This window comes from Scophthalmus maximus, chromosome 1, assembly GCF_022379125.1.
Source record: "Scophthalmus maximus strain ysfricsl-2021 chromosome 1, ASM2237912v1, whole genome shotgun sequence".
Taxonomy (NCBI): Eukaryota; Metazoa; Chordata; class Actinopteri; order Pleuronectiformes; family Scophthalmidae; genus Scophthalmus; species Scophthalmus maximus.
The window spans coordinates 31,028,883-31,052,665 of NC_061515.1; the positions used below are offsets into that span (position 1 = coordinate 31,028,883).

The window sequence follows — 23,783 nt, forward strand, 5'->3', positions numbered from 1 at the left end:
CTCAGGGAAAACCTTTGACCAGGACAGACAAAGCTTTTCTTTACGTTAGCACAGTGCTCCGCCCTCACACCTGAGAGGTGGAGCACCTGAACACACACGTCACATGACCACACAGGTGTAAACAGGAAGTAGATTGTGTCCTCTTTGTGACTGATAAGAACCAATCAGAGAAGAGAACGTGGGGCGACGGCGTCATCGTTGACGAACTAAAACACAACCCGGAGTTTTCACATTGAAACGTGGACCAGCAGCGTTTCCACAAGAGGCTGGAAACGCCTGGTGTAACCATAGCAACAGTGATGCGTTTTAAAAACTAAACAGTATTGATTTGGAGGAAGCCTGAGCTGCAGAGGTGACGGCGTGTGAAACAGCTGGAAGGTCCAACATCTGGATAGAGGCTGTGAGAGAAAAGAGACAGACTGGACAGGAAGGCGTGCGTGTGTGTGTGTGTGTGTGTGTGTGTGTGTGTGTGTGTGTGTGTGTGTACAGAACAAATCAACTTCCTCTCTCATCATGTTTTTCCACTCGTCCCCTCTCGATGGAAAGAGGATGCTGACAGTGTGTGTTGTTTGCGTGTGTGTGTGTGTGTGTGTGTGTGTGTGTGTGTGTGTGTTGTGGAGCTGTCAAAGCTGCTCCAGCTGCAGACACGTGACCTTTAGCGACCTTCCCTTTAGGACAAAAGTGGATGATAAAAACAAAGTCAGACTCTGACTTCTCGTTTCCTCCTCGCTGCTATTTTAAAAATCAGTTTTCCAGCTCAGATCTGGTCCCTGCTCCCGTTCGTCTCTGTAGTTTCCAGGTGAGATGGATTCACAGACCTACAGACTCGTCTTCCTCCTCTAGCCTGCACACGTGACTCACTTCTGACTCGTCCATTGGTATATTATTTAAAAACACAAAGAAAACAGAGACTAAAAACAACAAGTTTAGCTTTTCATTCTCTGGATAATGAAAGACAAACAGCAGCGTCTGGTCGTCGCTGACACAACAAAACATCACCCTGCTGCCCAGAACAAACACACACACTGATCCTGCCTCCCCTGCTGCTGCCGCCTGGTCACACACACACACACACGTCAGTGGGCCCCTCATCATCATGTTTTTACCGTCAGCGCTTCCTCCGTTCATGCTCTCCGTGCTGGACTGCGACAGCGCCGCCCTCATGCTGCGCCGCAGCGACCGGTTGGTGCTGGGGCTTCCCACCGGCGTGGAGGTGGACGCCCCGTCCCGCCGGGAGAAGATCCCGCTGAAGAAGCGAACCAAACGCCGCTCGCTGGAGCGCCCCCCGACTCCCCGCAGCAGGAAGCCCCCTCCCGCTCCATCATTCTCGGCCGCCAGCCGCAGCAGGTCGCTGTTATCCAACGTGCGGTTCTTGCCGCCACGTGCTCTCTCCCAGCGGCTCAGCTCGGACATGGAGTCCGTCTTGTTCAGGACGGCTCCGACCTCCAGGGTCCTGCTCTTCTGCCTGGTGAGGTCCTTGTGGCGGGAAGGCGGGGCCACGACTGCGGCCTCCGAGGTCACCTCGCCGCCGTCCGGACCCGTGTCACGGGCGATGCAGCCGGAGCTGCTGTGGTGTTTGTCTTTGGAAAGCGCCCGCAGGCGCAGCAGCTCGCCGCCCGTCCAGTGCCTGAAGCTGAAGCTGCGGCGCAGCAGGCCGGGCGGCCGCTTCGCAGGAGGCGTCTCAGGGGACGGGACTTTAGCTGCTTTCCCGTTACTTGTGGAGTGGGACATCTTCCCCTCGCTGTTCAGAGGAGGCTCGCAGCTCCTCTCCTCCATGCTCTTCGCTTTCAGCAACCTCTTCCTCTTGCTCACGCTGCCGTTCTCCACTGCAGCGTCTGTGTGACGACTCTCAGAACAAATATCCTCAGTAAGTGCATCTGAATCCGCTGCTTCCTGCCGCCCGCTCTCCCTCTGAGGGGAGACGACCTCCGGGGCCTCTCGCTCTGCTAACGGGCTCGTGGCCTTCAGCTCCTTCTGGAAGAGATGCTTCCTGGACATCTTCAGCCTCCCCAGCTCCAGCTGCCCCGTGCTGAACGTCCTGAAGTTCCTCATGTAGCCGCGGGACGACGACAAGTCCTCCGACTCGTCCTCCGCCTCCTTGAGCTGCTCCAGCAGGCCGGCGCCACGCTGCACCTCCACCGAGCCCCCCCGCTGGAAGGGGCCCACCTTGGGGTTGTCCGCCCGCGGGGGGTCCCGCTCCTCGTCGTCCAGACTCTCCCTCTTCACCAGGGTGAGGGAGATGCGGTAGACGGTTTTCCTCTGGGGCGTTCCCCTCTCCATCCTGTCAGTGCAGCTACTGTCCAGAAGGTACATGTGTCCACTTTATTAATCTACGATGTTAAACTGATGATGAAGAAACTAAATTCGGCTTTTGGGTTAAAATCCAACGTTTCTCCACAAACAAACAACCCGACTTCCCTCTGATCCAGATGCCTGGAGACGCAGGAAACACATTCCGTGTCGCTCCCAGCGGAATTTGAACCGGCGGCCGATGGAACAGACAGGCGGCGCGGGCGCGTCCTCGCCTCCGGTCCGCGCGCACCGAGGCGACACTGTCCGCAGGCGGGACAGAACAAGTCCTCACCACCGGGACTCCTCCGCTGACCGCCGCGGATCCCTCTCCGGTGTCCGCGTCTCCATTACGCACGAAGCTCGCGGGGTGAGTGTTCGTCTACAGCCGCGTCCCGGACGGTGCCAGTGCGTCGTCTCCATTGTGTGCGCACATCCCCCGCGGCGCGGCGCAGCGCGGCGCAGCGGCGCAACCAGCGGAGCCTCGACCTCCGCGAACCGGCTTCGATTGTGATTCTAATGTGCGTAATGTGCGTGTGGATTCAGAGGAACCGGATCCTCCTCCTCTGCCCTGCACCGATACTCTGCCTGTAACCCCGCGACACACACTCGAGGCTCCGCAGACACCGTCCCATTCCCTCCTCCGGTGCTCTCTGCGCACACACACACACACACACACACACACACACACACACACACACACACACACACACACACACACGGGACGATGTGAAAACACGGAGTGGATTCTGTGCAGAAGGAACTGGATCTTATAAAAACAAGTCCATAAACTATGATTCACTCATCATCATTTTATCCTTTAATTAGTTTATAAGGTGGAAGAGCTTATGTTATATATATGTTATAATATGTAAATTACACAATAAGAGATTTGTTCAATAGAAGGAAAGGAGGAAGTTCAGGCTGCATCAACACGGTTTTTATTTTAAAACTAAATTAACCTCCAGTCAAAGAAGCGTTTCAGCTTCGTGTCACAAATTCATCTCCCCGTAACCGTAGCAACAGTGATGAGTTATACAACTTTAGCCGAACACCCGGAGGGAAAAGTTGAGGGAAGTCGTGTGAACCTCAAAATGCAAATACTGAACTTTATCTCCACGGCAGTTGAGCCGATGCGGCAGCTGAGCTGTGATTGGACGAAAAACCTATGCGTGTTTAATCTAAACCAATCAGAGTGTTTTCACTATATCTTTCTTTTATAATTCAGACACGGTTAAACTTTAACTGCTGTCCGATCGTACAGTTTATACTTGTTTTACACATTAAGATTCATACTTTGTCCTAAAACCCAGATAATCAGCTGTAAGGCTTTAAAGTATTTGGCACTTAATCAATAACTTGATTGATTATCAGAAAAGCTGCTGATGAAGTTTCTTCTTCACATCAACAACATCCAGGCAATCAGAGATAAATCCAGGTCGTGATTTACAGTATGCACCGGTCATACAGCAGGAGGCGGAGCCTCTCACACACACACACACACACACACACACACACACACACAGAGAGTTCAGGACATGGTGATTGAATCTGATCACCTGAAGTTGTGGGAACGAGCAGCTCATTATGGATACTAAAATCAATCTGCAGCAACTTTAAAATATTAAAGTTCATATTTTATGTATTTCACGTCTCAGATTTGACGACTCGTCTCTTTGATGAATCAGTAAAGTGGGAACCTGGTTTCCTGAGTCTCTGAAGTGTCAGAGGAGATTATGAACTCCTCCTCCTCCTCCTCCTCCTGGATTATTGCTGGGATTAATCAAGATTAGAGTAGAAGCCGTCGGCAACTTTCTCCTTTCACCTCACCACTTTCTGGTCGTAACACACACACACTCTTTCCTCTGTAAGTGTATTTCCCCCTCATCCTCCTGGAGGAGCTACACCGAACATCAAACGCACCTTCAGACAGAAACCTCCACCTGAGCTGGACAGAGATGCAGATGATGGGGGAGGTTGAAGTTAACGCCGCATGGAGGTCATTGTAAAGCAGACGCCAACGCCATGACATCAAACGCACCTCCTGAGCTCTTCATCCCGACACGATGATGATGAGTTTACTGACTTTTTAAACACTAGAAACTTTATTCCCACATTTCACATCAAAAGTCCAAAAAGTGAAGCTTTCAAAATCATACGAGACAATTAAAAAACATTATGACTCTCTATTAAAATCATCTTTAGATGCTGAAAAAAAGGATTTAGAGAAAATCCAAACAGTGAAAAGGGAGAGTATGACTTCCGAGACTAGAGATGATGTCAGTCACAGTCATAACTGCATCATGGCTCAAACACCACTGGAGATGGATTATAGATTATGACACGAAGCTGCGCAGGTTAAATAACTTCATCAACTCAAACAACCTGAAGCCTCGGAGGTTTAAAATCAATAGCCGGAGCTCGACTGTGCTGAAGACAAAGACTCATCCTCCTCCTCCTCCTCCCTTCGCTGCAGCCCTCAGCGTGAAATCTGCTTCTACTAAAGCCGGCGTGAAGAGAGGGGGCGGAGTCTGAGATGCAAATGAGGCTTAATCTCTGAGTCTAAAGGAAAAAAGATGGAAAACCAATTTTCAGGAATAAGCTGCGATCCAGAGAAACCTCAGAGTGGGAGGAAGGTCGGGGGTTGAACTTGAGTTTCTGAACAGATTTGAGGCCTGATGCTTTTACACTTTGGTTTTTAGTACAAACTCAAGTGAAGCTACATTGAATGATAATCAGCGAGCAAGGCTAGCAGTTTCCCTCCGTTTCCAGTCTTTGTGCTAAGCTAAAATAGTTGTTTTCACCTATTTTCAGTCTTTATGCTAAGCTAAGCTAATGATCAGCTGGCTGCAGCTCCATGTTAATCTGATTTATGACTCTTTGATTTTACATCTTTGATATCACTGGATGGACTTTATAACAGATTCTGTGTTGTTGTTGTTTTTAAATTAGATTTGAGGGATTGTTATGATGAAAAAGGTGAAAGGTGATTTGATATTTTTCCTGTGACTTTAAGACGCCTGCTGATGAACTTTTACACGCTTCATGATCAGGTGTGTGAGTGGACTGACGACCTGCAGGGGGCGTAACGTTTGATTCAGAGAGAAACCAATTGAAGGAGCGCAGAGGGGCGGCAGGTCTCTGGAGACGCTGAGGTTCTTATCAGGACCTGCAGCTCTGTAACCCCCCACCTGCCCCAGCATCCAGCCTGCAGAGGCCGCGGACCAACGGCAGCTGGAGGTTTGAAATGAAGATCTGAACCAATCAGGAGGTTAAACGGGGTCAACTGCAGCCGGCAGGTGGAGACTCGCAGCCCGAGATAAAGAGGACGGAGCGGATGTGAGAGGTTACATTTTTACGTTCACAGCAACATTTGTATTTCCCTCAGTTTCCAGTCTTTATGCTAAGCTAAGCTAAGAGATGGAGAAGAAGAAGCTGCTGTGGCTCCGTAACATGAAATATACATGATCATAACCAGCAGTTCCACAGACAGAAGTCACGCATGTGTGATATCGTCTGACTCAGGAGGAGATTTTAATACTTCAATTTGTTGAAGTGTTTAATGTTTAGTTATTATTTTTCATACACTGATGACACTCAACTGTCCTTCCTTATCCAGCTATTTCCAGGAGGTACAGCGGGTCATTCGCTAAGGGGGAAGGCCGGTTCCAAGCATGGCAGGGACGGTTAACCCGACCTCCAACACACACACACACACACACACACACACACACTAACCTGCACAACAGGTTAAACTGAAATAAGGAACCACTGTGACAGTCGTCTTTAACAAACACCCAGCGGGGAAACGCTGTCATCAAACATGACACACACACACACACACGCACGCACGCACACGCACACACACACACACACACACACACACACACACACACCTCATCTTCCTCCTGCAAGAGTTCTTTTTTTCTGCATCAAAGAGTGAGGGAGCGGCAGGAGGAACGACTCCCCTACACTCTCTCCCCCCTGAGACGAGGAAAATGGGTCAGTTAGCAGAGGGCTAAGGAGTGTGGGGAGGAGGGGGAGGGGGAGGAAGGAGGGTGGGGGTGGGGGTAACGTAAAGCCCCCTGGTGGCAAGAGGAGGAGGGACGCCCACACACAACAACAAAACTCAAAACCTTATAAAAATGCAGCAGAGAGATGAAGCACAAGTTTCATTTAACAGAAAACACACACACACATTTCAGTTTCCTTCAGGCTAATGCTAAGCTAACACGTATGAAGTGAAAGTGATTCAACACAAACAAAAACCAGCAGCAACGTTTGTTCGATACGGGCGACACGTAAAACATCTAACACACGTTGAACATCTGTGACATTTAAAACATCTGTGACACGTTAAACATCTGCGTGAAGCTGCAGAGCAGAGGAGGAGGAGGAGCTTCGTTCTTACCTGTGGTGAGAGCCGGCCGACAGGTGAACAGCAGCAGAACATGAGGAGACAAGAAGAGAAGAGGAGAACCAATGAGAACAAGTTCATTACAAAACACACACACTCGCACACACAGGTGACCTTCAAGTGTTTACTGTATGTAGATAACTGTGTGTGTGTGTGTGTGTGTGTGTGTGTGTGTGTGTTACAGCAGAGGAGGAAACACTGAAGAGAAAGAACGAGGAGAGGAGAGGAGAGAGGAAAGATAAAGAAAGAAGGAACGGAAAAGTAGAGGTGAAGAAAGAAAAATATATAAGACAGAAGGAAATATGAGAAAGAAATAAGGAAAGGAAAGGAAATATAAAAAATTGAGTAAGAATTAGGAGAAGATAGAAAAATGGAAAAGAATTGTAAAAGAAGGAAAAGAAAGGAGGAAAGATGATAAAGGAGACGAAAGGAGGGGAAAGATGCCCTGCCCCACCCTGTGCTTCAGACTCTGGGCTGTTGCCATGGTGACTGGTTGGGGGCTTGCACGGCTGGCTTGGTCGAGGTCTGAGTGTGTGTGTGTGTGTGTGTGTGTGTGTGTGTGTGTGTGTCCCATCAATACCAGAGTGACACAACTGATCAGCTGATCAGACACTGACGAGTCATTAAACACAAACTCATTCTGACTCTTGTATTAAAATATTTCAGTGATAAAACTCATGCTGAGATTTATTAAATTATTTTAAAATTTTAAAAACCATAAACTCTTAAATTAAAGTGAGCATTTCACTGGATGTCGTTTATATATGTGACTAAATAATATTATTCAAATTGATTAAAAAAAACAATCTTATGTTCTTTTTTTATCATCTCTGCCGCAGCACAGATGGATGTCAGCTGATTATGAATTCATGAATATCTGAAAACATCACAATAACGGTTCTCTCTCTCTCTCTCTCTCACACTCTCACACACACACGCACACACACACATGTTAGTGTGTAGGTAGGAGGTAGCAGCAGAAACAGCTGACGTCCAAAATCCCACGAGAGTCCAGACTGAACACAGGCTAACACACATAATATGCAAAAATTAAACCATCTCTCTCACTCACACACACTCTCTCACACACACACACACACACACACACACACACACACACACACACACACACACACACACACACACACACACACACACACACACACACACACACACACACACACACACACACACACACACACACACACACACTGCTGTTGTATTTTAATCCCTGGCTACAATAGGAACCAGATGCTCGGCTGAAGTAGAGCTGCGTTGAATGGAGACAGCCAATTGGTCGGAGTCCAGGAAGTGAAGTGCAGCTCAGGAGGAGTTCATGTGACGAGGCAGCGTTTAAATGATGGTGTAAATCAATAATCAAAATAACTGGTCCACAGACCAAAAGTGATTTATCTTATGGAAACTTGTTGTAGATCAACAGACGATAAATTAAAAACAAATGTTTTTATCGTTGATGGCTGAGATTATTAGAGCATCAGAGAGAATGAAGATAAAAAAACGTCACACAGGAAGTTATTGTGTGTGTGTGTGTGTGTGTGTGTGTGTGTGGGTGGGTGGGGGGGGGGTCATGGCAACATATGTACGCACATACAGAACACACGTACACACACACACACACACACACACACACACACACACGGGACTCTTCACAGCCTCTGAATATTTAATGGCTCCTCTCTTTGCTCTCTAATGACGTCTCAAGGGAGTGAGAGTGTGTGTGTGTGTGTGTGTGTGTGTGTGTGTGTGTGTGTGTGTGTTTGATCCACATTAACATCATGAAACACGCTGAGTCACTGACGACAAAACATCCTCACTGATAAGAAAAAAGACATTAACTGTCATTACTATTATTAATATTGTTGTTGTCATTTCTTGTGGTTGTGAAAACCCCCCCACACAAACACACAAACACACACACACAGGAAATTCCCAGCATTCTTCCCACACTGGAAACACCGCAACTCACTGCTGCCACCTGCTGTGGAATATCCGTCATTACAACATGATCAAACTTCATACCTGATTCACATCAACTGTCGTCAATCAGACAGCAACAATATCAATAACTGTGATTGATCCACAGCAACACCATGAAACAGGCTTAGCAACTGAGCAACTGAGCAACTTTCAGGGCAACGTTCACACGATGCTGAGTCACGGACGACAAAACATCCTCACTGATATGAAACAGTTTATATGACAAACACAGAAGAAAAACATTATTATTATTATTAATAATAATAATAATATTAAACAATAGTTCAATATTATTCTCGCTATTATAAAGATTATCATGATAATCATTATTATTATATTTTCTTTCAATGTGGAAAAAAAATTCAGCTAAACAAAAGCAGGGGGAAAAATATTTTAATATTAAAAGTACTAAATACAAGAACATATTAAAATATTAATGTAAAATATATACTCAATAATTTAAAAAAAATTTAAAAGGCAATCAAATTAGAAAAAATACAAATAATAAAAAATGTGAAACAAAAGAGATGAAAACGAAAAAAAAGTAAAGGAAAAGTACAACAAACGTATTTTAAAATTTGAGTAAAAACAAATATAAAACAAATAGAAGAATAAAATAAAGCGAAATAAAATATTGAACAATTATAAAAAATAAATATATACTTAATACTTGAAGATGGTAAAAAGACTAAATCAAATAAGAATACAACAAAAATAATAGACTATAATATAAAATTACAACAAAAAACATTTAAATTTGACAAAAAATAGAGTAAAAATTAACCAAATAGTGAAGAAAAGAATTTTAAACTGAAACACAAACGTCAGCTCCGGATTAAACTGAGCGACTGTGGAATTCATTATTTCAAAAGTGTAATAGAAGCTCAAATGATGTGACGCTCAGTCACGTCGCCATGGTAACGACACAGTAACTCCGGGCCACAAACCTCCGGGACAACGAGACGATGAAAACTCGACCCGACAACTGTGACGAGTTCTCAGCGCAGACGTCTGAGCCTGAAACGTTTCGTGACGGGACTCGTGTTGTCACTCTGCCAGCAGAGGGCGCCGCTGCTCTGAGAATAACTCCACACTGATTTACTGGGTCAGGTTTCACTGAGCCGGTTAATCATTAATAATCTGCAGATCTGCTCCCTGGTTCATGACCACGTTTGTAAATCCACTCTCTGCACACGATGATGTTCTTAGAAACAAAACAGATCTTAATATACAACAACACACAGACACACAAACACACAATCACAGAAACACTCATAAAGAAAATTCAGGCTGCATCCAAACAACTACGTGTCTGTTTAAAAACCTAAATCGACCTCAGTCCACACTAACACACTTGTAAACACACATCACATGACCATCCAGGTGTAAACAGGAAGTAGATTGTCTAACTTTGTAGCTGGTTGCCTAGTAACAGAAAATCCTCTGAAGGAGGAACAGCAATGGTGGCGACAATGATGAGGTGAAACTGTTGAAGCGTTAGTGACGTTGAATCGTGACTGATAAGAACCAATCAGAGAAGAGAATGTGATGAGGTCATTGTTTACAAACTTAAACACGACCCAGTTTTCACACCGACACGTGGACCAGCAGCGTTTCCACACGTCTCTGATAAGGAGGTTGGAAAGCTCCGGAACGCCAGGTGTAACCATAGCAACAGTGATGAGCTTCAATATCGTTAAATCAGTCGGGCTCTAATAAAATTTACTGGAAATATTCACAACACAATACTTCTGCAGGCCGTCGACAGAGAGTGTGTGTGGTTTGTGTGTGTGTGTGTGTGTGTGTGTGTGTGTGTGTGTGTTCGTGTCAGCGACACCAAGGCCAGACTGGTGTGTAAGTTCCTCTACATCCCCAGAGAGTTCGTCTCTGAGAAGAGTGTGTGACCTTGAGAGGAACACACACACGCGCTTATGTTTATAATTAACAACTCTTTAACAGTATTTCCTGACAATCTCTACTATTCAAATTAAACGAAAAGGAAAAAAATACTTGGGTTTAACAAAAATAGTAAAAGTAAAATAAGATTTTTCCCAGATTTTCCGAGCAGTCGTTTCTGTCCTCAGCTCTTCCTTCGTGTTAACAAGCAAAGATATTCCCGACACTGCTCGACGTTCCTCAAATAGCTCGGCGGCGGCGGCAGCCATGCGGAGAAGAATCGAGGGTTTGTGTGGCTCAAACGTTTGAGGCACAAATTCAATTGTGCTGATTTGTTTTTCACTGAGCACAAAGTTCACGGTGAAGTCGTCCGACGAGCAGCAGACGTGGAAATCAAGTCGTGTCAACATCAAATAAGAAAAAGACATCATATAGAGCAGTGGACACGATCTAAAGCTCATTTAAATTAACCGATTATTCGTCGTCATATGGTTTAAATGACGTCATGTTGATATCAAACTGACAGTGTATCAACAAACTGAATGTCTGAGATATGGATCAAAGAGAACATGTCAAATATAGTTTCTGTTTTGTGTTGACCAGCTTGTTGTCGGTCACTGTTTCCTCTCATCAGTTTTCCCTCTCGACTTCTGGAGGAATGCGGAGTTCTTCCCACACGCTGCATCTTACAGAAGCCGTGTTTTTCTCCCACAATGCTTTGTTGATGGGGGCGTCGCTGGAGGGATCAGCTTTCCTCTCAGCTCCTTCTCTCCTCTCTCTGTCCTCCTTTTCTCACTTTGTCCCCAATTCAGTTTTAATCTTCCTCCTCCGTCATCATCATCATCATCTTCTTCTCTTCCTTCACACCAGACACTTTCTTCTCCATCCTCTCGAACACAACAGAGAAGCTCACAAACAGACGACGACACAAAGAAACTTCCATCCTCGTCATGTCCACCACCCTCACACAGACAAATATTCTGACCTTTTTGACCTTGTGTGTGTGTGTGTGTGTGTGTGTGTGTGTCCTTGTCAGGCGGCACACACACACACAAAACACAAGAAGCTTTTAAACCAAATGTCAGATGTTTTCAGCTGGTAAGAAGTTTAAAAAACATCAACAGGAATCAGAGTTCGTAAAATGTTGTTGTTAATTTGTTACGTAGGAAACTAGAAGAGAGGAGAAGAGAGGGGAGGAACCAGGAGAAGTGACACGTAGAGGAGAGGAAACATGGAGGAGACAAGGAGAGGAGAGTTGGAGTCTGACCTGCAGGAGGCAGATGGTACCGAGCTACAGTATACAGAGCCAGATCACTTCCTGTGGGCTTCATTATCCTGCAGCCTGACCCCGAGGCATGGCAACACACACACACACACACACACACACACACACACACACACACACACACACACACACACACACACACACACACACACACACACACACACACACACACACACACACACACACACACACACACACACACACACACACACACACACACACACTGATGGAGATAAAAAAAACTGCGAGACGGTTGAGGTGAAAAATGAGCTGATAAATTTGATTTCAATCTGTTGCTGATTATTGATTATTAGTGTAAGTCGATCGATCACTAAAGGTCAAACACTCTCTGGCTCCAGCTCATGACATCATCACGTCTTTCTTCCGGATTTTCATCACATACAAATATTTTTCAGATTTAAATAAAAACATAACAAGTGCAGAACCGGATGACTCAGTCATCAGATGCATGAGAACGATGTGTGTGTGTGTGTGTGTGTGTGTGTGTGTAAACAGATTACAGCATTACCGTGTTCCCGTGCCAGGGACCAGTGTCCAGCTGCCAAAAAGCGCGGCCCTCCGCCCCTGCGAGGGTCAGCGCTGCTCTCCAACTACAGCTGAGGCAGATTAATAATCCCTTACTTAAAATGAAGCGATTTACGTGGACGACCGGTGGATTTATACAACCAAACCAAACCAAACCAGGACGACCACAGTTATCTGTACATTCAACAGGAAGTGGTTTAAAGTTGGAAAAAATGCAGCTGCAGCGTCAACAGTTTAATCTAAAAAGCAGAAATGTTCAGATGTATCATCCAAAACAAAACCATAACACCACTTATGATCTAGTTCCTGACACAAACTACTGTTGGATCAGAATCAGACCAAATGTTGATAAAAGTGAGCGGTGTCGTCCAGAGCTAAAGGTCAAAGGTCCGAGCGCCGTCCTCCAGATGGCGAGGAGCCACGGAGACATCTGACCACCATTGATTTTCTGTTTGAAGGACAGATGGACGACCCCTCTCTGTCTCTCTGTCTCTCTGTTGCAGCCATCATGGCGACGTGTTTGAGGTTTAGTTGCGACCGGCAGGTCACGTGACTTCGTGGTTGTCAGCTTGGCTGGGGAGCACGTAGACGTTCACTGACACGGGGAGAGGGTCTCATCAGGCGGAGCAGGCGCTGGTGTTTGTGGAGTCACATTAATTAGGCACTGAATCATTTATAGGTGAGCGAAGCGAAGCCTCGAGGGGCCGGCGAGCATCTGCTGCACGCCTCGGAAACACAGCGAGAATCACAGAATCACAGCGACGATCTTCAGACCGAGAGAGGAGATCGTGGGGCAGGAAGTGACATCAGACACCTCTGGGAGTCAGGGAGGGATGAACACACACATCTCACGCTCTGATCGTCGTCTCTACAGCGACACACTGAAGTGCCAGTGTATTGTTGAGCAGCAGGAAGCTGCAGAGCCGACAGACTATTTTTATACCTGCATCAGATCCTTGCTGGGCTATTGTTCAGGTCGGGTCAGTGTCTGCAGCTTCCCTCCATAGTGGGGGGGGGGGGCTGCAGCTGGACGCCACAGCTGCCGAGAGCCCGACACAGATCAGAGTCTGACAAACAGAAAACATGCAGCTTGGATCTCACCATGGTAAAGACAGAGATATGAAAGATTCTTGGCCCCGCCCCCTTTGTCCAGATCCACACCAACCCTTCATGGATTCTTTCTCACTCCGTGTCCCATCCTTCCACCAAGTTCACTGGTAATCTGTGGAGGAGTTGGGGGCGTAAACATAAACCTCTTTGGCGGAGGTCGCGAGGTCGGGACATGATGGAGGCTGGGAACGCCGTCAGCTTCCTGCTCTTGGATCTTCTCTCTCACACAGTCGTCCGTTCGGCTCAAGAATTTGAGAATGTTCCAGGGCCCCGGGCGTCGCTTCAGGCCCATCAGAGGATCACAGAGACTCGGTGACAGAGTGAGACTCTCTGAGCCGTCGCCTCACGAGTTCAGCAGAAAAGCTGCGATGTTGAATTGAAGGTTGATAATAAGATTCTTCTCTCTGGTGACTCAGTCCTGACTCACCGCGACCTGTGACCTCAGAGTGTGAAGTGCAGGAAGTGGAAATGAAGAAGTTTGACACTGAAGCATCAAGACGCAGTGGTCAGGACCGGACGGACGTGAGAGGAACGAAGAGAGGCAGCGAGACGCCAAACCACAATTAGCTGCAAAGCCTGAAGCTCTGAGTTATTCAGACACAATGAGCCTTGAAAGAGTTTCTGGGGAGGAAGACGACTTATAGATATTACATGTATCATGTCTGTGTTACAGGATAATCGTACATTAATCTGAGGGCCAGGTCACTGTGGGGAGGGGGGGGATTAAGAAACAAACTCAACAGGAAGTCAGCGACGTCAATCTGTCGCTTCACAACACAAAGAACAAAAGAGCCGAACGAAGAAAAAGTCAGAAAACCTTCACACGCAGAACCGCTGGAGCCGACGGGTCAGTGAACGCAGCACGGTGCTGAACTGTACATCAGATTATTTAAAAAACAATATTCAGCAGGAAACTGTTAAAATGTGAAGAACTGTGAACATATGTTCAGGAAGCTGAGGATCAGAAGAACTGGGCGACACGGACAAATATTCATATCAGTCCATATCGATGATTATCACACTAGACGCTAAACAGAAAATAACAAACACGTGACGCTTCACAGGACGACGACGCCTACAAGGCTCTTACAGGCGAGTGCAGCCGAGTGTTGGGATTTCACACACACACTCTCACAGAGGAGCGGCTGATAAGTACACTTCCCTAATGGGACCCGGGGGGCGAGCAGGAGCTTTTACCCAGAGATCCTTCATCATGAGCACGTGCGGTCAGAGCAAACGCATCTTTAGCTCCGTCGCTCGCCAGTGAGGACGACGCAGATCCGTCCATATCAGTTTGAGCATTGCTGCTAAAAGACAAACAGACGCTTCCTGTCGGAGGTGAAGGAGATTCCAGATTTTTGCTTCGGTGTGATGGATTTAATCTGTGTGCGACAACAGTGTGATTGCTGACAATCCCTCGGACATATTCTCTCCCGGCTGTTTCCTCCGCAGACCCATCGATCGATAGATGAGCCCGTCGAGTTCAGCTGCTCGTTATCTGGTTAATCTCTCTCTGCAGGACGATTCGGATGTGATGATCCCGACGTGACGCCCCCACACGTACACACAAGGCACACAAACACACGAGATACACCCAGTGACAGTGAACCCACCACGGGACAAAAGGCAGAACCTGTCAACCATTATTGATCTGCAGTTGTTGCACCTGTCGTCAGATCCGTGACACTGGAGGCAGATTCACCTCTGACCTCCATCTGCCCACCAGCTCATGCTCCACACGCTGCTGTCGGTGACCCCTGACCTCTGACCGGCCCCTCGTCCACACCGACTGAGACGACGGGAGTTTAATTTCATTCAGGGAAGCGCCCAAATGAAAACTGTTGGACGAAAGCTGAATACCGAACAGAAATAAACTACATTTTTAGATTTAATTTTTTTTTAATTTATGATACAAACAGATCAAACCTGTTTCACTGTGACTCTGACACTGTTCACAACGAGAGCAGCAGAAGTGATGATGGTGGAGTTTCACTGATTCATGTGGAAGAGGAGACGTGACGCGGTGGTTTCACCTGCCAGGGGCTGAGTCAGCTGCTGGACACAGTTCATCAAACTCGGCAACACAGAGGGTTCAATCCACAGATTGTTAGACTATGTGTGTTGTCAGCCTCCGATCACACTGACTCTGATTATAAAACAGATGCAGAGGCAGCGCGTCCGTCCGCCTCCACTGAGCGCGCTCACTGACCATGACTCACCTCGTATATCAGGCCTAATGAAAGACGACTGCCTGCAGGAGAACAAACGGCCGAGAGGAGGAAAAATATATATATAAATAAATATGAATTAGTACACGAGCACTTTACAGAGAGAACATCGTGTCTACAGTTTGTCCTAATCTGGTGCAGTCAGCTGGAGGGGGCGGGGCTTATGAACAAAAGGTGCAGAGATGTCAGTGTAATGTCTCGGGACAGAGCGGCGAGCAGTGGTGGTCGTTATGTAATGACCATCGCTGTACCGGACGTCCACCGGCCGCCGCCACCGAGTTACATAACCACGACCGAGCCTCTGTCGTTTACTCTCATCATCAGAAATAATCAGCGTTCGTCTTCATCTTCAGCAGAGAGGAGGAAGTGGAGCTGAATGACTGATCAATAACGGGATCAGGAAATTGATCAGCAGCAGTTATGGTTTGTCAAACGTCGGAGGAGATCAAGTGTCACCAGAGTCCGATCGAGATGTTCACAGACACAATAAGTTTCTGTGTTTACTGAAAACTTTTACACACATGATAATGACATCATATGATGTCATTATCATATATGAAGCTAATGAGTTTTATAATAAAGGGAGAGAAGAACAAAGGGCAGGAAACTCCCTGGTTTTACTATGTACGTATAAAAACGTTTCCTCCCTGACTGAACACGTGGCCCTGAGGGAGTTGAATCCAGAACCTGCCGGTGCCGCTGCCTTGCTCCATTCCCACGTCGGGCCTGAATGAGCCTGGAGCCTCATCAGAGTCGGCGTCTGAAACCTGAGAGTGAACATTATGTGGAGAGAGGATCCAAAAGGCCTGGAGGCTGAACAAACACTCAGGCTGAGGCCTAACTGGGTCACGTGGTGCGTTCACTGACTGTGGGTCACAGCAGGAGACAAAAGAGACGCTGCTGCAGAGCTGCTCTGATGAACAGGCCTGTTGCTCTGGTTCTCCTGGGTTCTCCTGGGTTCTACTGGGTCACAGAAAGTGGCTCAGTGCCACCAGGACCTCCATCCATCCTGAAACACACCTCATATGTAAATGAGCCCCGCGGCGAGAGAGAGGGAGACATGAGTCACGGAGGTAAAACGAGACCGAGTCCCACAGAGCATCTGATTGGCCGAGCAGCTCAAGTTCGACTCGGAGGAATCAAGGACGTATTGAACAAACACACGGTGCTGAGAGGTTGTGGGACACGGCGTGAATCCAGATGTGCTGCTGCTGCTGCTGCTGCCTTCGCATTCACCGTCCTTGTTCTGGGTCATTTCCAGTGTGGAAGCAGCTGAGTGAGTCACAGAGCAGACGACGAGTCACCGCTCACACGGCGCTGCAGCTGTGTGGCTACTGAGCACGCTCATTCGCTGACGTGCTGCTGTTTGTAACAATCTGCTCCTGATGCATCACAAACACTAAATCCTTCTCCTGAATCTGCTCCACAACAAACCACACGCATTTAGTCCACATTCATCAGACGTGCGTGAACATCAAGGACGAGACAAAACTTCAATAATTTTCTTTTCGTCAACACAAACGTCGACCTCCTTCAGTGAACGTGGACGAGAAGAACAATAGTTCTGCTATTTTAAATTAAATTTCTGTCAAAATGTATCTTACAACAGTTTTACAGCAGATGACAATGTCGTGTTTTATGAAGATTGAATCACCATGAACACAAACATGACAGACAGGGTGTATCACACTGAAACCATGTGAACTGTAATAAACAATACGTGATCAATCAATTCAAACTCATCATCACTTGTTGCTATGGTTACACCTGGCTTTCAGTCACGACTCAACGACCAGCAGTGAAGTCAAAGCGTCGCTCTCACTTCCTGTCAGTAACAGTTCCCGCTCTGACTTTTCACCATCGCTGTTCCTCCTTCAGAGGAATTTTCTGTTACTAAGCAACCAGCTGCAGGGGGAGACAATCTACTTCCTGTTTACACCTGTGTGGTCATGTGACGTGTGTTTTCAGGTGTGTTAGCATGTTTGACTGATACAGAGCTAAAAAACAGATACCTCGCTGTTGATTTAGTCGCCCTCACCTCGTAATCGTCACCACGGAAACATCCAATGATGCTGAGGACAGATTTACCATCGTATCTCTCAGATCGTATATATCGCCGGACATGACACGTCTCGGACTGTGGTGCATCTATATTATGATTTGTTGTGACAGTGAACGTACAGTTACGAACTAACTGAGGAAACACTTGTCTCTTCTCCACGACACATTTCACAAAGAAGGAAAGTCGAGGTATCGAACCCACAACCTGGCAAACCACCAGAACACGGAGGCAACGTCTCTCAGCAGAGACAAAAGGACACATGAGGAGGAGCTGATGAGACATTTAAAGTCTTGGATTTGTTATTTTAAGGATTCCAGGATGTAGAGAGACGTTCTGCTTGCACAGCAGGATTACCCACGGTTGTCACCCTGCATTCAGGTACTGACACCTTCTTCCTCTCCCCGGCCGCGTCCTTACCTTCGATGGCGATGACATGCTCCCGGATCTGGTTCTGCAGCAGCGGCTCCTCCACCCGCTCCAGCAGCTCGTAGATGGAGTAGATGTTGGGGTGCACCGACTCGAACCTCTGGATCTCCGATCGGATGGCGGCCGAGTTGGCGAGATGCTGCTGGTAGTTCATGGCGGCAGCTCCGGTCTGGACCCCGGAGACACGGAGAGAGGAGAGGAGAGGAGAGGCGGAGAGGAGGAGAGGAGAGAAGAGGAGGAGAGAAGAGAAGAGAAGAGAAGAGGAGGAGAGGAGAGGAGGAGAGAAGAGAGGAGAGGAGAGGAGGGGAGAGGAGAGGCGGAGAGGAGGAGAGGAGAGAAGAGGAGGAGAGGAGAAGAGGAGATGAGAGGAGGAGAGACGAGGAGGAGAAGAGAAGAGAAGGGAAGAGGAGGAGAAGAGAAGGGAAGAGGAGGAGAGGAGGAGAAGAGAAGGGAAGAGGAGGAGAGGAGAGGAGAGCAGGAGAGGAGAGGAGAGGAGATGAGAGGAGGAGAGAAGAGGAGGAGAAGAGAAGAGAAGGGAAGAGGAGGAGAGAAGAGGAGGAGAAGAGAAGAGAAGAGAAGAGGAGGAGAGGAGAGGAGGAGAAGGGAGAGGAGGAGAGGAGAGGAGGAGAAGGGAGGGGAGGAGAGGAGAAGAGAAGAGAAGAGAAGGGAAGAGGAGGAGAGGAGAGGAGGAGAGAAGAGGAGGAGAAGAGAAGAGAAGGGAAGAGGAGGAGAGAAGAGAAGAGAAGAGAAGAGGAGGAGAGGAGGAGAGGAGAGGAGAGGAGGGGAGAGGAGGAGAGAAGAGAAGAGGAGATGAGAGGAGGAGAAGAGAAGAGAGGAGGAGAGGAGGAGAAGAGAAGGGAAGAGGAGGAGAGGAGAGGAGACTTGTTGTGAGTGATGCGGTGATGAGAACAGGAAGGTGACGGCTGTGACCTCCAGGAGGAGAAACAACCTCAGGAAAAACACTCAATCCTACTTTTTCTCTTGGAGCCTGAACACAACACCCAGCATGTTTACATGTCACATTAATAAGCAGATGTAATCCTCCTCCTCTGCATCCCGGGGGTTGAACTGTAACAGGTTTGTTGTGGTGCAGGAGGCAGGACGACTGCTGCTGCCGCTGCCCGGTGAAGGCAGCTGTTCCCCGGGGCGTCCGGGCTCCTGATCCCGGAGCGACGACAGATGTGCGGCAGCGAGGGCACCGCCTCCCCCGCACCCTCCGCGGATCCTCTGCGTGACAGAACTCCCTCCCGGTCGCGACGGAGCGGACGAGGGGGATGCAACAACGGCCTTGATGCTAGGTGGCTAAGGCTAGCCGGCTAACGCTAACTAGCTGTAGCTTCGGGGGGAACAACCGGGACAACTCACCGTTTCTCCTCCGGTTGAGTCCGTTTCACATCACGGCCGAGTGCGGAGGTGAAGCCCCGGGGAGGAGACTCGTCCCCGGCCGTGTGAGGAGCATGCAGCGGGGGCCGCAGCCGGTGACAGCGGCGGCAGCCTGGTAAACAGTCGGCGGGTCGCGGTGGGGCAGTGGATGCCTGTTCCCGTCCGTCGCTCCGCTGTTTCCTCGCCGTTACACGGTGACGTCGTCGGGGCCGGATTCAAACCCCCCAGCGGCGGGAGAGCGACGGAGCTCGAGCGGCGTCGGATGAATCCGGGTGACGGAGAACGACGCGTGGTTTCACAGGTGAGTCCCCGCGTCCCGAGCGGCGAGGTCCATCCCGAGCACAGCGGAGCTCAGTGTCCCGGCCGGGGACGTCGTTACCGTGAGTGTCCCCCCGCCCGCCCCCGGAGCCAAGTGACGGACAGAGAGCAGCGCCGCTTCCGGTACGGACTTTCAAAATAAAACCGTGACATTTTATAAAACAGACGAAAACAAAAATATCAAAACTTCTAACAATGCATTTTGTTTCTTTGTGTATTTGTTTCATCTCTTTATAATTGTGTGATTGATTTTCCAACAGGAAATATTCTCATTATATCTTCAATTTGAGTATTCTGATTTTATTACTCATTATATACACATTTTATTCTACTCTATAGATTCATCTTCATATAATTGTTCTTTTATTTAACTACTATTCTTGAAACTAATCTTACTAATCTGCCCACGGTTTTATTGGTGAACTTATGAATAATTTTGTTCAGACAAATAAAAAACAGCAAACACATGAATGGCTCTTCAAAAACAAATGAAATGTTGTAATAACAGTTAGTTAAACTTTAATTCTGCTAATTTTTGAAACGTTTTATAAAACGTTATTCTGTACGTCATGTCACATTTGTTTCATACACAATTAATTTCTATAATAAATCCTTAAATTAAACTACAACATCAATTAATTCTTTTGTGGCTTTGAAGCAGGGATCTTTTTTTTAATTTGTGTGAATTGGCTTGTGCCTTTATTCTGAAAGCCACACTAACCTTTTTCCGGTCCACTTCTCGCGAACTGCTGCTGACTTGTCGCAGTCGCATTCAAGGGGATAGCTGTTGCGCGGATCCTGCGCAGACAAACTGACGCATGATATGTTTATTTCTCTGATTTGTCCTTTTAATATATAAATATTGATATTTATAAATATATATATACCCTTCAAAATAAAGCCACAACGCACTGATGCAGAGCTCTGGACCCTGATGTCTGGACCCTCAGTTCTGGACCCTCAGTTCTGGACCCTCAGCTCTGGACCCTCAGCTATGGACCCTCAGTTCTGGACCCTCAGTTCTGGACCCTCAGCTCTGGACCCTCAGCTCTGGACCCTCAGCTCTGGACCCTCAGTTCTGGACCCTCAGCTATGGCTCTGTGGGATCTTCTCTCCGTCCAACAGGAAGTGGTGGAGGACGCCGCTCTTCTTCCTCCCGCTGATCGTGGCCTTGATGCAACACTCGTGTTCCCCCAGAGTGAAGCTCGTCTCGCTGCCGTCGTCCACAAACTCTCCCTTCGGAGGAGACACACTGTCAATTCCTGTCCAAATGTTGTATATCTATTTTTTATATTTACTGTTAATTTACATATTTACATTTCTGCTTTTTCTGTCTCAACTTCCCTTTTTTGTGCACATTTGCACATTTTCTCCTGTTATTATATAATAAAATATATATATTATTCATTATATTTCAGGTTCTGCTTTTTACTTCATCTTTTCTAACTGTGTGTTAAGACGCTGTAACACAGTGTTTAACCTGCAGCATCAATAAAGTTTTTTCATATTTTCAGAATAAAGCGACTCTCACCGTCGTTTCCATTTTCTGTCCATTGCACCAAACGTCCATTGTGTCCTTTTCTGTCGGAGAAACAAGACGAGATGTTTTTATTTTAATTCACATTTATTTTATCATCGTGACCTCTGAGCCTGAGCACATTGACCTTTAACCCTCACCCAGCACCACCCTGCGGTCCTCGCCGTCCACCCGCAGCAGCCACGTCTCCGTGCTCTTGGCTCGGTTGTCGGTGAACATCTGCAGGCTCTTGCCGTCCACCTCCAGCGAGTACTCGTAGGCGAAGCCGCTCACCGCCTCGATGTTTATCGTGGCTTTTGTTTTGGCTCCGCCCAACGCGAAGGTTTCCTTCCCCACCAGTTTGAACAGCCAGTCTCTTCTGACCACTTCCTTTGGGAGGAGACACTCGTGAAGCTCGTACTACAGTGTCTACAGTATCTACAGTATCAGTGGTCGTCTTTTACATTCAGCACATAGATCTGAGGTTTCCAATCTGAGGGTCGCGATCTGGAAATGGTCGTGACATAAAATCTGAGGGTCACGAAACACACAGACACTGAATGTGTTTTCCTCTAATGAAACATAAGATTGAACTGACTCACCTGTCCGTTGACGTAGACGACTCGTTTCCCGGTGGTGGTGCCATGAGCAAACTCGATCCTGTGGACGCCGTCGCTCAGCGCCACTTCCCACGACGCCACCAGGTCCCCACTCAGCATCTGGACTGCCGCCGCTCGCGATCCTGGTGTGAGGGTCAGTGGAGGAGTGGGACGCGTCCTGCTGGATTGAGGTGTCGACTCAGCAGCAGGTGCATTAATGTAAGAGGCTTAGAGGCGAGAGCGGCCTCCACAGCTGCTACACACAGTCAGGACCGAGTGATGTCATCATCATCATCATCATCATCATCATCATCATGTGTGAAGCTCAGCTGGAGCTGACCCCTGACCTCTACACAAGACAAAAACAAAGCAAGAAGAGTAAAATGTAAAAAGAGACATTTTCTTCACATTTACACAGAATCAGAGACAAACTGAGGCTTTGAAAGGAAAGTTTTCATATCTGAGATCTGATATGTTTTTATGAACCACTATGATATTTCACGCTATGAAAATGTTCGTTCCAGTGAAATATTAAAACTGCTCATTATTAAAATACTTTTAATTTTTATATCTTATTTAACCTGATTTAAATGTTTTTCAATATATTTGTGTAACTTTTATTTAGATTTAAATGTTAAAAAAGATAAAACTCACATGTTACATCATCAGGCTTCAACTGGATGATTTCTGTTTTTACATGAGATTTTATGAACTCTGCTGAGTCACCTGATTGGTGAATGTCACCTGACCTGGGTGATGTCACAGGTCGGACCGGTTCCTCCGGTCTCTGATGTGAGATAAGAGCTGAGATCATATACACGTTTCTGTGGGAAAATAAAATGACAACCGTCACTTTGATCTGATTCGTCTGAACTCGAGCTGCAGGTGGAAAACCTCAGGGGTCAGAGGTCACTGTCCTCCTGCAGCAGGGGTTAAAGGTCAAACCTCATCTCACCGAGTCCTGACAACATTTACCTGATGGAAATTTGTGTTTTAAATGAAGATAGAATATTAGAACTGGAATAAACTGGAGCTGCAGCTATTGATTCATGATCAATTTCTTTTTCTGATTGTTTTCTGGATCAATAATCTGAGAAAATATTCAGTTTACCATCAGTTATGACAAAGATTTCTTTTTAGATGATTTTATTTATGATAAAATGACCTTGATTATACAAATAGTTTATCATTTTTCTGCTGATCAACTTATTGATTAATGGACCAATAGTTGCAGCTCTAGACTCAACATGAGGAGAAAATATGACACAAGTTGATGAAAACTTTAGCTTCTGAGGTTTAACATTAGATTTTCTTCTTTCTGTTTGTGATCAATGATTCACTGAGGAAAACTGGACACGTTGCGCCACCTGGTGGCCACAATCAACTACAGCTTCTCATCCATTAGTAGTTATTTTTCCACATGAAATAAATTTAAACTTGAGAAAAGAGATTTTTCATAAAAGTTCAAATGCAATATTTCATCTGATTGTTTATTGTTTACCTCATGTGACCTGGTTTCTCCTCCGGCACGTCATTTCTCTTCCTTTTAACCTGTAAATGTTTGAACGTACAACACATAAAATAACTTCCTGATATTCACACGTTCTTAAAAAACCAAAAAACAATACAATCATTTTCATTTTCTTAATTATATATATATTTATTTATTTATTTCTTGAAAGTTTGTATTTCAGTTCATTTTAAAAGAAA

At 46.8% G+C, this 23,783-nt stretch overlaps 2 protein-coding genes across 10 annotated transcripts in view; both read right to left on the reverse strand.

Annotated features, from left to right (window-relative positions):
* agap1 (ArfGAP with GTPase domain, ankyrin repeat and PH domain 1) overlaps nt 1-20,986 on the reverse strand; it is an 85,712-nt gene extending 64,726 nt beyond the window's left edge. For 3 of the 9 annotated variants that reach the window (XR_004788035.2, XM_035621669.2, XM_035621649.2), the window contains exon 1: nt 1,107-2,944. Coding sequence is in view for 8 of the 9 variants with exons in the window: in XM_035621669.2 (XP_035477562.2) it covers nt 1,107-2,313 (1,207 nt within the window). In the remaining variant the exon portion in view is untranslated. Of the gene's footprint in view, nt 1-1,106; nt 2,948-18,248; nt 18,427-19,622; nt 20,029-20,679; nt 20,770-20,845 lie in introns of those variants that run through there. The other 6 variants (XM_035621685.2, XM_035621693.2, XM_035621700.2 and 3 more) reach the window with 6 other exon arrangements.
* Nucleotides 20,987-21,044: 58 nt separating this feature from the next.
* On the reverse strand, nt 21,045-23,624 carry faimb (Fas apoptotic inhibitory molecule b). Its single transcript, XM_035621737.2, has 6 exons — nt 23,575-23,624; nt 22,728-22,897; nt 22,077-22,422; nt 21,636-21,864; nt 21,490-21,539; nt 21,045-21,194 (listed from the first exon to the last, which is right to left on the reverse strand). The coding sequence occupies exons 3-6, from the start codon at nt 22,191-22,193 to the stop codon at nt 21,045-21,047; spliced, it is 546 nt and encodes a 181-aa protein (XP_035477630.2). The 5' UTR covers nt 22,194-22,422; nt 22,728-22,897; nt 23,575-23,624.
* Nucleotides 23,625-23,783: the final 159 nt, after the last annotated feature.

Excerpts from the sequence above, each read along its gene's own strand:
- faimb (XM_035621737.2), bottom strand. The coding sequence starts at position 22,193 with ATGCTGAGTGGGGACCTGGTGGCGTCGTGGGAAGTGGCGCTGAGCGAC. Across the intron at positions 21,865-22,076 it reads TCGTCTACGTCAACGGACAG|GAAGTGGTCAGAAGAGACTG; the intron begins GTGAGTCAGTTC and ends CTCCTCCCAAAG. Across the intron at positions 21,195-21,489 it reads GACAGAAAATGGAAACGACG|GGAGAGTTTGTGGACGACGG; the intron begins GTGAGAGTCGCT and ends TCTCCTCCGAAG.